We start from the raw sequence: 17,678 nt of genomic DNA on the forward strand, positions 1-17,678 counted from the left end.
AGCAACCTGGTCTAGTGGAAGGTGTCTCTGTCCATGGCAGGGAAGTTAGAACTAGATGATCTGTAAGGTCCCTTCCAACACAAACTGTTCTATGATTCTATGAACGTCAGCACGAAGGCCAGAACACAGGATCAACGTTATCAGTTGTTATAAGGTAGGAAGGAAAAGATGCTGACGTTCTGACACAGGTATGAGTTGCCTGTATTTGCCAGCCACAGCTGTTGGCAATGGACAGAGCAGCTGATCTGACATATTTCCCTGCCAGGAGAGGGAAATTCCCTCATCTAGAGCTTTGCTTCCACCTAGTTTTAACTTTCTTAATAAGCAAGGCTCTCCCTACGTCTACTGAAAGAGAATGTTTCATACTCTAAAACCGAGCTTACTGCGTTTTTTTTTCATTTTTGCAAATTTATCCCATTTTTGATATTTACTGCTTCATTAAGCATAGTGACTATATCTACTTTTTCTACAGTAAGCAATTTTCTGTTATTCATGGTTTCTTGGCCACAAGGAGAGAGAGATTATATTAAAGTAGGCCTGAATTCAATGATTTAGACTGAGAGGGAATCAGCCTGTGAAACAGTAATAACTAGAATTAGCAATACTGACCTCTGCAAAGGTGCTCACTGTTTCATACCACAAAGGCATATATAACAACTCACATAGACTACGAGACAGCTCAAGACATGTCCAAGGATGTTGGCTGTGCATGGGGTGACAACAGAAAGACACTGATCCGACCCTAAAGATTTTAGATGCTAAAAGCAATAAACACTATCCATTCACTGTGAATGGAAATCACCTAGACTAACAAGATGGGCTGCAGCTAAGTTTTACCTCAGAAATTTGAAAGAACATCAAAGAAACACAGTTTTGAAATTTAGTAGTGTTCCAGTAACTAAAGCTGTGGAGAGAACAGGGGCTAATAATTGTCTAGTGTGAGGTTCAGGGCATATTCTAACCCCTGTCCTGCACACTTTCACTCATGTCTATATTTGACTGGTTTTACTACACTGTGAATGTTAATTTTATTTAAAAGCTGATTTATTTATGTCTAATTAAGTGTAAATATATGAAAGGGGAGATTTACTTTCAGCATACCTATTTAATTTATCTGTTGTCATGGGACAAAGGTAACCATGTAAAATGAGAGGGGCGTGGGGAAAGCAACCTATTTCTAATGACCATTTTTGTCACACATATACTCAAACCAGAATACATATCATAATGCAAACCAAACTTCTGTGTAGTTAGTTTTTGATTTCTATGATTTGCAAAATTAAATTTGTCTGTAATTCATAAATCTTAATGAGTTTCTGAACATACTCATTTCATACACTCGAACAGTGCAAAGAGGGAGGTTTACAATATTTGATTAAATTGGCATCAAATTTCTGTATACTTATCTGAAAAGCAAGATTTAACAAACTGATTACAGTAGCTTAAACTCCTTTGCCTTGCTATTCATGGTAACACTTCAGCACTCATTGGCACCTGGGCATTTGTATCAGTGAGTACATTGATTACCCTGCGCTTTGCCTTCCTTTGAGGGCAGATTTTTTTTGAGACTGCTGAGCTTTTGAATCTTTCCATGACTGTATCACTGTGCAATTTGGTTTGAACATCTAGAGCAAGAAGGAAGAATAAATGGGGAGTTTGCTAAGCAGTACAAGGTACAACAAAGCAGAAAAATCTCTCTTGACTATACACTTGCATTTGGATTCCTCATCAAATGATGTGCTTCTAAAGAATGTGCTTTAAAAACAATAAGTTCTCAGCTTCCTCCAGCAGTCTTCATTCATTCATTCATTCCGGTGTATCTTTCAAGTACCACTCATTTCTGTTCTAAAAACCCAAATGCTCTCCTTGACTCAACCTGTTAATTTTATAACAAATAACCAATAGCAGTAAGGTTACAAGGTACTTTGCATTTAGATTATGTTTTCTTTGTAGGGATATCACAACCATGGATGTATGAATTTCAGAGTCCCATGCCTCACAGAAGTTCTTAGTATGGCCTGTTCTCTTACAGCATGATAAAGGCAAATGCACTTCTGTGTACAAGATAGATAGACACACAGACAGATACTAAATGAACAAAATTCATATCATTCCTCATAGAAAAGTGCTAAAGTAACTTTAAAGTAATATTTGAAAATATTACTTCAGCTATACTCATTAGTACTATATTGGTTTATAAGCAGGACAAATCAGCTTCTTCAATGACAACTACCTTTCTGAATCTTAACCTGTATCTGTTTTTTAAAACATTTTGTTTCCGAGACAATTAAGAACTGGATATTAAGAACTAGCACAGAAATCTAGAACATTAAAATGAACTATTTCACAAACACAAATGAAAGAGACAGCAGAAAATTGGAGAATGTATGTAAATATCTATTTAGAGATGTCAGCCTAATGACAAATGAACTTAAGACATTTCAATAATTGTATTTGTCATCTCTTTTTAATTGTACTGGGAATACAAAACATGGTGAGACTGCACCTGGCTGCATAGCAGTGATGGACAGACTGATGACAAAGTTTTCCAAACATGACCTTCCTTCTCCAACAGCCAGATTTACAGAAGTGCAGCCCAAGGAAACAACTTTTTTTTTTGATTTCTTTTCCATCAGAGTGTTTCTCTTTTCTGAGCAAACCAGGCAGAAAAAAAAGAACACCAGTGGCAGCTTTTTAAGAAGGATTTGATTTGTTAGCTGTCACTAATTTACTTCCTGTGTATGTTTCTATGCGCTCAAGCAAGTAGATTACAATGTTCTGGGCTAAAAAAATTGGATACTACTACACATTCTGTACAGTAATAGACGCATTAAATATCAAATTGATTTGCTAATTAATTAACCCCTTCAAAATCTTTGTAATGTACTGTTAGTTTTCTGTGGCTTTTTGTTGTTCTTTGTTCTTCAGAAGAGGAAAATGAGAACCATGGAGTTGAAGTATGCTTCCCGGCACAGTCTCCAATGAAATCCCCCTGTGTTACCAGAGTGTCTAAGGTAGAATTCAACTTATTCTAAAAGAGAGGGAGTTTTCAGCAAGCATTTGGTTGGAAACCTTAACTCCGTGAATAATTTTCTCATGTAGCCCTTAACTGCTTCAGTCTGCTGGTCAGACTGGCCCATGCCAAACCCTGCTGTCTCAGCGGGGCTTTGCAGAAGTGGTGATGAAGGGCCCAAACAACTCTTCTACCTGGGATTTAAAGGTTATCAGCTTCCTGTTTCTTTTAATTAGTTATTGTGTGTATATGTGCAGGGAGTATGGCTGGAGAAAAATGTGATTGATTTTGATTCATTATTACTTTGGATTTTTATTTTAATTAATGTCAGAAGCACTTTGAATTTTAGGAAGACATTCTTTCAAGATTCATTTAAAGCAAAAGAAATAAACTAAAATTATTTCAATGGACCTATAACGTGAAAAAAACATTTTGTAACAACATCAAAATAGTTAAGCAGGAGGAAAACAAGGTTATGTGTAATTCTAACATGTTTCACTACTGACACAGATGCAAGGTTGAGTCCTAAAGAAAGCTTCTGGCAAGTTGTCCCAGCATGGCTGTAACAGAGATGAAAAGACACTGAAGCAGATGTGGGCAAAGTAAGTCTTTACTGACAAAAATAGTCTGTAATTCCAGTTTAAACCCTGGAGCTGGAGGTCATCTCGCCCATGTTAAAGATGACTGTTTGGTCAAAGGCAATGAGGACAGAGTTATTCAGTTCACTGCGATTTTTCTAGGACTATACCCATCTTTAACTATTTTGACAAATGAGAGAGAAGTGTATTATGACAAGATTGAGGGTGAAGCAGAATTGCTACAACTGCAAACAGCATAATCATTTATCTTACTGACAGGAAAAGGGAGCTGTGGTACTTCCCAGGGAATAAATGGAGTCAGCAGTCTTTTTTAATATGGGATAAACTGCTGTGTGCAATGAGAAAGGCAAGATCCCATGGAGAGTAAGGAGGTAAGACAAATAAAGGGGGGCCAATAGCAGGTGATCAAGGAGATAGAAGTCAGTGGGACTTCTCTGCAGCCATGCAGAAGTAACCCAAGGAGAGAATTGATATCTAAAGGCAGAAAGGGCAAGGAGCAGCATGCTGGCAGCTACAAGGGCAACAGCAAGCTAGAGGCAACAAAATGGCTAAGTGGGAGAAGTCAAACTGCATCCCTGTATCTGCACTCTCAAGTGACAGTGGATGAAGAGCAAGGACAAAAGCACAGCCTAGAGACAGCACTGGTGAAAGGCAGTGGCAGGAAAGTTTACGTCTGGACAGCCATCACATGAGCACAGCAGGACAGGAGGCTGAACAGACTCACAGGGTGTAGAATCCCAGAATATAATGGGAAATGTGTGTCTCAAAAAATGATAGCTGGATAGCCATGGAGGCAGCCAAGGATTGTTTGCACTAACAGACAAGGATTGTTGGTGCTGACACTTTGTGAGAAAGAACAAGATGCGGCTGGACACAGGGACCATGCAGAGGGAGGGCAGCACATTTCCAGGACAAACACCCTTGTAGTTGCTGGAGATAAGCGCAACACAGTATCCCACAGCACAGGAATGAGCGCAAGATGCGGGCACGGACTATAGGAGGAGATCAACACCATCCAAGTCCCTCGAAGCCCTCTGACCTATTTCCAGAAAGATCTGAAAGAACAGACTGCGCGTGATAATTTATTTCCATAGAAAGCGAGAAACCTGTCCATGACAAGATACCCCCCCTCCAAGCCTGAGCGGCACCTTTTCTTTTCTCTTCCCCTTTCTTTCCTTTTTCCCCCCCTTTTTCCTTTATTTTCCTCTCTCTGCCCCCTCTTCCCCTTTTCAATTCATCTTTTCTCTCTTTGACCCTACCCCTTTATTCAAAACCCACTGCCGTGTGCTTACACAGTAGGTCAGGGACTAACAAACCAATTCCCACGCCAAGCGCGCAATAGACTAATACAATTTTCTGATTGCTTGCAGACCCCCTGACTTCTGTCGCTCCTTTCGAGCACAAGCATCTACCAATCGTGGGTGCTGCCTTCCCCTTGCGGGAAGCCAAACCACGCTGGCGGCTCTAACACGACCACAAGGGCTCCACTCCAGCAGTGCCGGTGCACGCTCGATGCAAACTCCCCCACACGGGCCGGCGCCGCCATTACCGGGGCCCCTCCCCCGCGCGCGGCCGGGGCGCATGCGCGGTGCGCGCGGCGCCTGCGCGCGGGCGGCGCGGGACCGGCGCGCTCAGGGACCGGCCGGGCCGGGCACCGCCGCCCTGCGGGGCAGCCCCGCCGCCGCTCTCGCCTCCTCCGCTTCTTCCTCCTCCTCCTCGTCGCCGCCGCAGCAGCAGCAGCTGGCGCTGTTTGTGATGCAGCCGGGCGGCGGCGAGGAGGAGGTGGCCGGGGCGGGGGGGGTGGTGCTGCAGCCGAGCGCCGACCCGCAGCTGCCGCCCTCCGCTAGCGGCGGCCTCATGGTGTTCTACGAGCTGGGGGCCGCCGGCGAGGTCGAGGTGGCGGAGGAGGAGGCCGAGGCGGCGGGCGGCGAGAGTACGGCCAGCCTGGAGGAGCTGGAGGAGGAGGAGGTGGCGGCGGCGGGGGCTGCGAGCGGCGAAGCGGCGGCGGGCGGCGAGTGCAAGAGCTGCACGTACCAGGGCTGCAGCGAGACCACCACGCAGGTGGTGAAGCAGCGCAAGCCTTGGATGTGCAAGCGGCACCGCAACAAGATCTACAAGGACAAGTACAAGCGCAAGAAGAGCGACCAGGCCCTGGGGGGCGGCGGGGCGGCGGCCGCGGGGGGCGGCCCACGGGCCGAGGTGAGGCGGGGGCGGCGCGGCCTCGGCCAGGCCGTCCTCGGGGGGCAGCCTGGGTGCCGCGTGGTCCGTGGGAGTAGGGGCTTCCCTGGAAAGCCGGCTCCTGTCAGACGGAATGGGACCTTTCCAGAGGAAAGGGAGAAGTCTAGGGCCGCCCTATAGCTCACTCTTCCTCCTGTTTGCCAGAGCAAACCCCGTTTGTTTTTAGCTCTGACATAAATTGTAGAAGCTTACAGCTATAGCGGAAGATTCTAGGAAAAGAAGTATCCCTAGAAGATGCTTCGCTGTGCAGCGTGGTTTTTTTTTCCTCTGTAGGAAAGTATGGATCTAAGAGAGATGTCAGACTTGTTACTCAGCTGGTGCTGAAGTGTGGGGTTTTAAAGTCACAAAGGCCGTTGGGGATCAGGTATATAAAAGTCAGTTGTGGAGATTCTTTAGGATGCTTTTTGGTTATTACTTTTATATTAAGTGGCAGGTAAATACTTAGACTACTGCTAGTTCATACTTAACTTGCATAAGCTTATTTGTATTGTTTAGATGGGGAAGTACTATCAGTGGGAAAACTGATGGTACCGTTCGACTTTTTAATTTTTATTTTTCCTACAGTTTGTGACTCAGCTAGGACCACACGCTTCTCTGATGGTCGCTTGTACAGAGTTAGTGTTTCAGATCTCGTATTTAGATGCAATAGAAAAAGGAAAATAGTTTTACACTTGAAGATGCTGACTGGTTTGTGCTCAAAGGGGCAGGTATAAAATTGTGGCTGCCAGAAGAAAAAAAAAAAAATGTTATTTGGCACTCCTGCTAAAAGCCACCCTTTTATAGCTGTCTCTGGAGTCGTGTGACTGGGAACTGGTCTAACTGCAAACTGACCATCAAAAATCTTTTCCTGTTTCTGTTTTTCTTCATGTAAATATAATAGTAACCATACTGGGTGTCGCACAAAACAATCTTTTTTTGTATGTCTGTAAAAGCCATGAGGCAGGTGCTTTGAAAAAAGAGAAGTGTACGTGATGCTGCTAGGGAATATTCTCTCCTCTTTCAGTTCAAAGGACTTGCTGAGGTTTTCTGATGTATTCTGTAACTATAAGTGATACGTGTTCCATACAGTATTTTGGATTTTTGTTGAACCCTTGTAAGCTCTGAGCATCTGTTACATTCTGGTAGTTTCTTCAGGTCTGCTGCCTGGTGTGAATACTCTCCTGGTTTTTGAATCTTGTTGGTGTCAACCTAATTTGTTAGGTAGTGTTTACATCATAACAATTAATTCCTCTTCAGTTTATGATACTTACTTGGAAGGCTTGCCCTGTAAGTTTTTTCCCTTCTCGCATTGAAAAGGCATAGCGTGCTTGTTTCCAAGGAAAAAGTTACACACTTTTATCATCCTTGCTGTTTTGTGAGCCTTTTCTAACTCTAGTAGCTACTTCTCTCTCCAGTGAGGGAAGAGAAGCTGCACGTATGATTCAAGATGAGAATGAATTCTTGATTTATATACCAGCATGACTTTCCCTTTTCTCTCTTCCTTCCCTGATAGTTCATCCTGCTCGATTCATGATGTATCTACACAATACTTGTGCTAGTTCAGAAGAGGGGACGGTATGGGAGAAGGGTAAAAATGCTGCATTTCATGTTGTGATGGGTTAAAACTTCTTGATCTGTAACATGAAATAGTGATTATTGCATGTTGGAAGAGGGTGGGTTTTCTTTTCCTGGTTTCTGCAAATGCAGGTTGCTTTGAATGTGAGGAAATTAAGGCTTGAACTTGCAGAAGAAAGCAGGATAGTTAGTGCTAAACTTACTATGTTTTTTTGCAGTGGTCTCTATTAAGGCCATTTTCAGTAGAAGTTCCTAGTAGAAGTTTCATTTTTCACTTCTGTGCACAGGATAGAAGTGAAAGATTCTGGGATACTTCTTTGTTGTTCTTGCTTTTGAAACCTTTCAGGTAAATGAAAGTGTCAGTAAGTTTTAAATGTAATACACATAGGATTCAACATTGGTTGAAATTTTCCAAACCATTCCTATTTTTTTTAGAGCAGATTGTAGAGCCGTGTTGTATTAGTATGCCTTAGTTCAGATGACTGGTGATTGTAAAAGGAACAGAATAAACTTGGAAAAAAACCCAAAACAACAAAAAAACAACCCTGTGGCTTTGGCAAGTTCATAATAGTGTTCTAAAGTATGTTTTATTTTGGTACTACAAGGATTATTGTCATTCCTGCCCAATTACAAATGGTAAATATCATTCATTTTCACAAGCTGGAGACTGACCTGTTGGAATGACTTCATTTTTAAGAAATGCAATAAAATAAATTGAAGCCATTAACTAGCCCTAGTAACCTGTTTAGTTTTGCAGTGTAGGAGACTAACTCAGCTGCACTGCTTCACTCTTACTGTTGAAATAGTGAAATGCGGTGGAAAGAAGAGGCCAAATCTTGAATAGATAGATTTCCATTCCTGTGCTACTTTCGTTTGCAGATTAAGGAGGCAAATGTTCTTTACTCTTGGGATTTTCTGTGTGTCAGTGTATCAGAGTTTATAGTCTGACTTCCTTTTTTTTTTTGTTTTCTGTCATGTGCAGGATAGTGTTGAAGGTTCAGTGTCTGTTACAAAGCAGAGAACAGGATCCATTGGAGATCGCCCAGCAAGACCTACTCTTTTAGAACAAGTATTGAATAAAAAGAGGCTGGTAAGTCTTGTTTTTGAGGTGTTTTGAACTCAAATAAATAAAGGCAGTGTAACAATGTTTACCTGTCACCATTGTGGAAAAAGAAAATCAGTTTAATCAGCGTACACTGCATGTGCATATTTTCAAATTTGAAACATGCTTCAGAGTTGTGTACTTCAGCCTCTCTGTGGAGAATACTAAGATGACTAAATGTAATGATCACTGTCACATTAACTGAAGTTTTGGTAGTAACAGATGTGGTTTCTTTAGGCTAAATAATGCCTATAGTATAACTGACATGGTTTTAGCTTGTTAAATCAAAGCTTTAGAGAGAACAGTGAATGGACTTTAGGTCTGATGTAAGCTTTACTGTGGTGTGTTTTAGAAGTTGTATCATATCACACTTAAAGTTGTGTGTATGTGTGTTGATAAAGCAAACTCTAAGCACACGGTGTGATTTATAATATTTGTAGACTGCATGAATGGCATGTGTCATAAGCTTTTTAAACACTGGTTTCTCCTTTAACAAGTTAAGCTTGGTGTGGGGAAATTAGTCAGTATGTACAGTTTGTTCAGCTTCTTTATTACAACTTTTTTGTTGCATGTTATTGCAGTCCCTGTTCTCCAAAAGTTATTGGGACTGTTTATCTTCTGTTACCTGTGCAAAGGAATTTAACAATCCTCATTAAAGAGCTGAAGAGCTGTAGTGCTTGTTCAGAAATTTGGAAAGCCTTGAAAGAAACATCACGTCAGTCTTAAGTATACAACTACCTAGATGTATTTCTTGATAATTCTTTCTCAATGATAGCACTTTTTTAATGATTATGACTAAAACTCAGAGGAGTATTCATAGCTTTTCAGTTTTTTTGAGGAAAACAAGTAATGAACTATGGAGTAGTTTTCATATTGTCTCATTCTTCATGCCCCACTTACTGGCTTGCTGTCCCCGTTCTTGGCTGTTTCTATTGATGTGGCTTTTAATTAAATTTGAATGGTATCTTATTAATGAAACATTACTTTTTATAGAAGTACAGCAACTAGAAGCTCTTTTAATAGATGTTGAGAGCTTTTGCACAAATTAAGTCAAGGCTCTTTAAGAACTCAGGCTTCCTTTCAGTATTCTTGAAATTCAGATTCTCCGTGATCTGATTCTTGCTTCTCTCTTCCTCCTCTGACTTGCAGTTGCAGTACCTCTTTGGTTATATCACTGAAGTGACCATGGATAATGAGTAAGCATCTAGGGAATTCATTCAGCTGAAAAATTAACCGTTTTCCTGTATTAGTTTTTGAAAGGATCAACTCTCAACCTGATTTGCCATTTGACCTCACAATCACTTGTGCTGCCACCGTGCAGGAATGAGAGTGAGCAGCCAGAGTTGAATTACAGACTGCAACTATTCAGGCCAGGAGCCAGATGCAAATACTTTTAGAAACTTTTGCCTTTTGATTGAAGGCAGAGGAGTTTTTTAACTCATTCCCTGTGGATGGACTGCTGTTTTGAAATGCTGGGAAATTCTGGACACTCAGTGAAAATCAAAGAGTATCTTGAGTTGGAAGGGACCCATAAGAATCATTGAGTCCAACTCCCTGCTCCTCACAGGACTGCCTAAAACTAAAATATGTGCTACAGGCATAGTCCTGATGCTTGAACTCTGACAGGCACATGAGCTTTGCTGCAGAATTACAGTATTTTATTCATTTATTAAAGTATTTGTGAGCTATCTGCAGTGGGAAATGTAGAAATCAGCTCAATTGAAACACAGTAGTAGAACTGAAGCACAATTGAAAGATGTTTTGGTTCTAGTATGTCAGTATATTACTACTGTTTGCTATACTTACAGGGTTTTTGCAATACTGTATATGCTTTACATTCTGGATGTCCTTTCAGGATGTGTATTAATGCTGTTTCTGGTTACCTGCTGATGTCCTGAAACAATTCCTAGATGTCTTTTGTGAGTGTGGTTTGTAATTCTGCAGCATTTAATTGAACTCTCATTTGTATGGGTGTACTGGTTTTGGCTGGGATACAGTTAATTTTCTTCACACTAGCTTGTATGGGGCTGTGCTTTGGGTTTGTGATAAAAAGAGTGTGATAAAGCAGTGCTGTTTTAGTTACTGCTGGGCAGTGCTTCATCCCACAGTAAGGAGGGAGGAAGAGGCTGATGCTTACTTGTCTGCTGGGGTTAATTAAACAACAGCAGTGGGTAATGTGCAAATTCGTGTAATGGAAAAATATTACTGTGGGAACTATTTAATTTATGTGAGTTTTGTAAAGTAAAGTTCACTTTCTCTCTCTTTCAGTCCCTGCTCAGAAGCCCACAAGTAGTACAGTTTCTACAGAAACAACAGCAACTGTTAAGTCAACAAGCTTTGGAACAAAGGCAGCAACAGTTTCAAGGAGCACCTGGGTAATGAGGAAAGATCAATGATCTGCAGATGAGTCTCCTGCTGAAGGAGGGATAGGATCTGTATTTTGTATAAATACAAAGAATCTCAATGTTTAAACAAAAATGGAAGTCGCTGTTGTTATGTATTTGTTTCTTGTTTGCACTTTTGAGGTTTTGAGCTGCTTGAGTGTCTCTGCAAGTCATAGAATGGCCTGGGTTGTGTTACAGAAACTTCCCAGTGTGACCCTTCATGAGACTTCTCTGACAGTCACTCTCCCAGTGCCAGACTAATTTCTGGGACCAAAGCTCCTTCACTGCAGGTAGCTCCAGTGATCTGACAGGTGCCTCGCTTGACTCCCTGCGCACCTGGCTCAGAGTCAGACCAGGTTTCCTTACTGGTTCGACCCCAGGTCTCAGATACCTTGTTCCATAAAGCAATTTATTAACAGTGTAGTAACACAGAAACAGCCTGGGCTGGTGCCTCCGAGGAGGGATCTCAACCAAAGGAACTCCTGGGCTTTTACACATCACAGTCTAAGGCAAGTCTTGCTCTTCCTCTTGAGTCTTCCCTTCTGAGTCTTCCATTCCTGCTGTGTTGCTGTGTCCATTCACCTGGCTAGCCTCTCGTCTTCATGCCTTTTGTTATGCAAAGAGGTGGCAGTTCACTGCCTCTGGTCTGTCTGGGCTCCCACCCAGAGCTCAATCTGCATCTCTAACTGCAGTTTACAGATCAGCTACCTGCACCAGCTGTATTCCTCAACAGTTGGAAGGGACAATGAAAGATCATCAAGTTCCAACTCCCATGCTGTGAACAGGGACACTTTTTATGAGACCAGGTTGCTCAGAGCTCCATCCACCCTGGCCTTGAACACTTCCCAGGGAGGGGACATACATATCCAGCTTTTCTGAGCAATCTGAGTGCCTCACTACCCTCACAGTAAAGAATTTCTTCCTAATATCTAATCTAAACCTACTCTCTTTCAGTGTGAACCCACTCCCCTTATCCTGTCACTACATGCCCTTGTAAAAGGTCCCTCTCCCATCTTTCCTGTAGGCTCTTTTCAGGTAATGGAAGGCCGCAATTAGGTCACCACGAAGCCACCTCTTTTCTAGGCTGAGCAATCCCAATTCTCTCAGCCTTTCCTCGAAGGAGAGGTCTTCCATCCCTCTAATCAACTTGTGAGCCATTTCTGGATTTGCTGCAACAGGTGGATGTCCTTTCTATGTCGTGAGTTCCGGAACTGGATGCAGTCCTCCAGGTGGGGTCTCACCAGAGCAGAGGGGCTGTGACCTTGGCTGGACATGAAGATTTATAAATTTTCATTAACTGCTATCACCTGTCCTTTTAAAGATAGGTATTATTTTCCCACTTCAAGAGTGTCCTCCACCCCTCCAGATGTCTAAAACCAGGCCATGACTTGAGCTTGATTCTGTCAGGATGGGTGCTCAGGACAGGAGAAGGAGCACACTTGATTATTGGGCACCAACAATGGTCCTGTGCATCCCACTCTGCTTGTCACTCACAAAATTTCACACTTCATCAGTTCATGTCATTTTTGCTGCTTTACTTTTGCAACATAGAACTTACACCACAGTTATTTCCCCCCCCCCCAGGTTAAATCTCCTTGGAGCATACATCCCCGTCCTTCCGCATTGCCCACCAAATAACACCCAGGTACTTGAGCAAAGACGATCCCATTAATGGGTTTGACTTTTCTTACAGGGAGAGAAATCCACCCTGATTTTGCCAGCCACTTCCCATGTGTAGTACAGGGACCTTATCTCCTCCCCCTGTGTGTAGGGGTTTTATTTGGGCAGGACCAGGGAGGTTCACAGATCCCCTAGTGTTAACCAGCCAAGTGGCTTCTGCTCAATTTGCATCCCAATCCTTCCATGCCCCATTACCAAACACTTAACATAGTCTTCATTACACCTCTCAGTCTTTCCAGAGGCTTATGGGTGATAAGGGATGTGATGTATCCACTCAGTGCCATGTTTCTTTGCCCAAGGGTTTATAAGGTTGTTTCAAAAATTAGTCCCATTGTCTGACTGTTCTCTCTGGGGTACCCTGTTGCCACAAAATGTGTCTCCAAGACCTGAGATGGTGTCTTAAGCAGTGGCAATGGTTTACAGGGTGTGTTGCCAGCCAGCCAGTTGCTGCCTCTACCATGGTGAGTATGTAATGCTTGTCTTGGTGTGTCCATGGCAGTGATCCAATATAGTCTATCTGCCAGGCCTCACCATATTGAAACTCCAGCCACAGCCCTCTATTCCAGGGGAAGTTTACTTCTGTGGCTTGGTTGATTGCAGCACATGCTTCTCATTCTCGAATGGTCTGTGCAATGGCCTCCGTGGTCAGGTCTGCCCCTCAATGATGAGCCCATCTATCTGTGATGTTTCTCAACCTAGAAATGAAGCAACACACTCTCAACATTAGTATGGGAGGTAATATAAAAGCTGGTCTTTATTGGAGGCCTCCAGGAGCAGATAGGGAAAATGTCCACAAAAGCCTGCCCACATGGGGTGAAAACAGTTTTTACAAGTTTAGCAAATTAGCATATTTGACAAGAATTCCCAATTAGAAGCACAGGTGATGAGGTAATTCCCCCTTCTGGTTCAACCCTTTTCTGGATCCCCCCCCTTGGTACTAGCTGCACTTCGTTTATGAAGATGTGTCTCAAAAAGCTGTTTTCAACTTTGGTAGCCAGGGAGAACCAAGATAGAATAGGGGTCCTGAAATTTGTTTTGTCCTTCTGCCTAGGAAAATGCTGAAGTTAAGCTACGATAAGAAGCTACAAAGCTACAAATACATATGTGTAAAGAATACAGAGAACAGATAAAAGAAAAAATGCAAAAATCTATAGGCATCATCTGTTACAACTGATGTTTCATGGCCCCATTGGGTTATAAATAGCTCACCCTTCCAGTCCAAGTCTACCTGTGTTAATTCAGTTTTGGCAGCCTTATCTACCTGTTCATTGTTTCGATGTTCTTCAGTGGCACAGTTTTTGGGCATGAGAACATCTACCTGATGTACGTTTCCAGTCATGTTTGTCACCTGTGCACTGATGTTCTGCCCCATTGCAGGTGCAGTCCAGCCCAGATGGGGTTTATCCCTAGGTTGCCAATTGGTCTTCTTCCATTGCTGCTGCCACCTCCATAGGGCATTAGCCATCATCCAGGAGTCAGTATAGAGTACAGGCCACTTTTCTTGTTCAGCAATCTCTAGGGCTAGTTGGATGGCTTTCAATTCTGCAGATTGGCTTGACTCGCCTTCTTCTTCAGCAGCCTCAATGACTTGTCCACCTGTGATGGTTTCCTGCCACACAGCAGGATCCATCAGTTAATTGGGCATAGCCTCTTACACGTTCTGGTAACTCATTGTGTGGGGGTGCTTCTTGTTCACAAGTCTCCTTCTCTGGCAGTGCCCCAATGCTCTCTGCCTTCTGGCCAGTCCATGATTTCTTCCAGAATTCCCAACTGAGCTCATGTAATCAATGCTACCCTCTTAGTCCATGTAGCGCTGGCTATGTGATCGGTCGAGGGGATGTTTCCTTTGAACATCCAGTGTAGCACAGGCAATCGTGGAGCTAAGAGGAGATGTGCTTCTGTCCCAACAACTTCTGAGGCAGCCTGAACCCCTTCATAGGCTGCTGTGCAGAAAACAAAGGCCAGTGTCCACAAAGGAGATAGAGGAGTCCTACAGAAATCAACTTTATTGGAATAAAGGGAGAGTCCATTGGGGCATACCCCTGTGGGGTGGGGTCTCTTAAGTTTTTGGAGAATGCAGCCTCCTTTTATCCTTAACTCCCGACCACATGTTGCCCTCCCCCTTTCCCCATTGGCTGAAGTACTAGGAAGGTACAGCCTTCCCAATCTGCCTACTACATCTATCCCCTCCAATATATACCCCCACACCCATTCTTCTAGAATCTGGTTCTTTCAGGGTATCTAGTTGTTTGTGAAGACATAGACACCCATTTCTCCTATTACTGCTGATACCTCTTTTTTGGCTGGAGTGTAGTGGGGTCTCTGATCCTAGATAATCGCAGCACCGAACCACTAATAGCTGACCTCAGGTTTCTCCTGAAGTTCTTTGCCAGAGGCTCCAGGTGGCACCACGCTTCCCAGCTGCAGTGGAGAGTATATTTTGCACCGCTGGTTCTGTCCAAACAGGTCCAAGAGCTACCACAGGAGCTGTTTTCTTTTTTGTTTGCTCAACAGCCTGTTTCTCAAGGCCCCACTGAAAATATTTCTTCTTCTGGATCACTCGGTAGAGGGTGGGGCTCACAAGCCCACAATAACCTGGAATATGCATTCTCCAGAACCCCACAAGGCCTAGCAAACTTGTGTTTCCCTCTGAGCTGGTGGAGACATAGTTGCTATGTTGCCAGCCACACCCATGATGGTGTCCATCCTGCTATTTTACTCTCAAGAACTGAATCTCCTGCGCAGGTCCCTTGACCTTGCTTTTCTTTATGGCAAACCCAGATTTCAGAAGAATCTGAATGAATCTTCTTCTTCCCTTCTCAGTCAGGTGTTCTGCTTTATTGCCCCACACAGTGAGGCCCTCTGCATGGCATCCTGTCCTTCAGGTGTGTCAACTGCCCCACTCAGCTTGGTGGTGTATGCAAATCTGGAGAAGTGTTTTCAATTTTTCTTAAGCCTTCATTTTAATGTTTAATTTGTTAATAAAAATTTGTTTATGGTAGCAATGTTTAGCTTTACACCCTTTTGCTACCAAAGTCGTCATTAAATTAACATTTTTCTAGATAAACATGTACAGTTAAGTCAGTCTTTGATGACAATCATTGATGGAAGTCAGTTACTTTCTGTGGACATTGTGAACCAGTCCAGTGGCATTACCTAACAGCAACTGCTCAGGGATATGAGAAATTTATGTCCAGTAGAATCTTGCACTAAAGGCAAAGACAACATGCCATCAAGAAGTCAATCCAGTGGTTCAGAAAAGTAGAAGTAGATGATCTGGTCATTACCTGCAAGTTGAGTAGGTTTGAAATGCTTCATTGTGCATAGCATGTAAAAGAATTTGCATTTAAAAGTTCTAAAGTGATAAATGACAAAAAGCTTTAAAAAGTATTAGGTGAAAAGTATGAAACTGGAAGTTGGACCTTGTTATATGGAGTTATTTGAACTTCTTATATGTGACATATTAATTACAGATTAGAATACCACTAATTTTTAAGTGACTAAATTAAATTTTAAAGCTTTTAACTCATAATAGTAAATAATTCAAAACCTAGTATTTTTCTTCTCAAAAAGGTATCGTTAAAGTTCTTTTAAGACAACAGATCTCTAATAGCTACAGTGCTAGAGTTTACAGGTTTTCAGCCAATTAAAATGAACTTGCAATTGATTGTGATACGAATCCAAACACTGTATTATATGTTAAATCCCATGTTTTGTTTATAATAAAAGTTTTGTATTAAGCCACGTTTCTGAATAGAGGTTATCCAAATGGGTTAGGTGCTTATTATCAAGTACTACTTTTATATTGCAGCAGTTTGATCCACTAAATAATATCTCTTCAGGAGTGTTTGTTAGTCTTACAGATTTTTACAAGCTGTGCTTTTTGTATGTACAAAACTTGTTATGTAGGGATTTATTGTATTTAGCATTGTGCAAGTTGTTCTTTAAAAAAGAACTTGAAATACTTTGTGTAAACAGTTCTGGACAAATACGTGAGTAAAATCTTTGTTTTTTCTTTAAAAAAAAGTCTGTTCTTTTTTGTTTTGTTAAATTCTTATGGGGTTTCTTCCTATGTTAAATCAGCCAGTTCTGACTAGATGGCATTTTGTGTTCCAAGGTCTTGTTATAGAATGTTATTTTAGCTTTAAGTAAAATCAGGTTACTTTTCAGTGTGTAAGAATACGTGTGAAAACATAATTGGCAAAAATTGTAGAATAATGGATTTGATTTTGCTTTAAATGGCCAATTTATGAAAAGTGAACAGCTTATTTGGCTGGACAGATCTGATTAACCTTTTAAAAAACCCAAACCCACAGGGCAGAAAATTGGCACAGGAAGTGTCTGTTAAGACAGTGCTGAACAAGTTGTTTATGTCAAAACAAATGGAAGTTGCTGAAGCTGTGCACAGAGATGTTCAGTAGAGTGCAGCTCACCTATCCTGTATTTTTGGTGGTCTGTGATAGCAGCACCATCAGGCTGGTGCAGACACTGGGAGATGTGCTGGTAGCAGCGCTCTCCTGTTCAGGCAGAAGGTCGGATGGGATTGCCAAGCCAGCAGTGTCTGTGTGGCTGCGAGGCCCGGTATGTTGTCTACTCCCTTCTGTTACTGCTGAACAAAATCTGAATTTTAGGAAGATGAAAACATTATGCTTCTGTAAGACTACATTCTTACTGTATCTCTCATGGTCCTTGAGCAGTTTGAGAACCATGCAACTGCAAGTCTTTCCACTAATGTAGCCGGGTGTAGAGGGAAGGCTTCTGTAACAGCAGCATCACTGCTCATTGACTGCCTGTCAGATCAGACCTGTCCCCGTCACAAGAAAACTGAACCATCCTCTTAAATCATTAAATCTACCACAGGACAGTGAGGGATTCATATCCTGTACATCAAGATTTTATGCTGTGCTAATTTTCAATACATTTTCTTGTGTCGAGCATCCCATTACTCACTTAGTGCAATTACTGATTCCTCTTGCCTAAGACTGATTTGTATGAATTAAGGCTTTCTAAATGCTCCAGTTCCCAAAGTCACTTGTGGTCAGACTGGGATCTACAGCTTTCCAGGGCCAATCTCTTTCAAAGAGAAGAATAGGAGACAACAAGGGAAG

The 17,678-nt window shown here is 42.3% G+C and overlaps 1 protein-coding gene across 1 annotated transcript; it reads left to right on the forward strand.

The window, feature by feature from the left end:
* Positions 1 to 4,591: 4,591 nt before the first annotated feature.
* Positions 4,592 to 16,222, forward strand: LOC104689928 (regulatory factor X associated protein). Its single transcript, XM_039555532.1, has 5 exons — positions 4,592 to 4,686; positions 4,983 to 5,811; positions 8,387 to 8,494; positions 9,656 to 9,702; positions 10,775 to 16,222. The coding sequence occupies exons 1-5, from the start codon at positions 4,592 to 4,594 to the stop codon at positions 10,797 to 10,799; spliced, it is 1,104 nt and encodes a 367-aa protein (XP_039411466.1). The 3' UTR covers positions 10,800 to 16,222.
* Positions 16,223 to 17,678: the final 1,456 nt, after the last annotated feature.

Source organism: Corvus cornix, chromosome 1 (genome assembly GCF_000738735.6).
Source record: "Corvus cornix cornix isolate S_Up_H32 chromosome 1, ASM73873v5, whole genome shotgun sequence".
Taxonomy (NCBI): domain Eukaryota; kingdom Metazoa; phylum Chordata; class Aves; order Passeriformes; family Corvidae; genus Corvus; species Corvus cornix.

Bases quoted from the DNA above. Each gene is read 5' to 3' on its own strand.
- LOC104689928 (XM_039555532.1), top strand. From the start codon at position 4,592: ATGCGGGCACGGACTATAGGAGGAGATCAACACCATCCAAGTCCCTCG. The intron at 4,687-4,982 runs GTGATAATTTAT...GATTGCTTGCAG, and splicing joins TCTGAAAGAACAGACTGCGC to ACCCCCTGACTTCTGTCGCT. The intron at 8,495-9,655 runs GTAAGTCTTGTT...TCTGACTTGCAG, and splicing joins TATTGAATAAAAAGAGGCTG to TTGCAGTACCTCTTTGGTTA.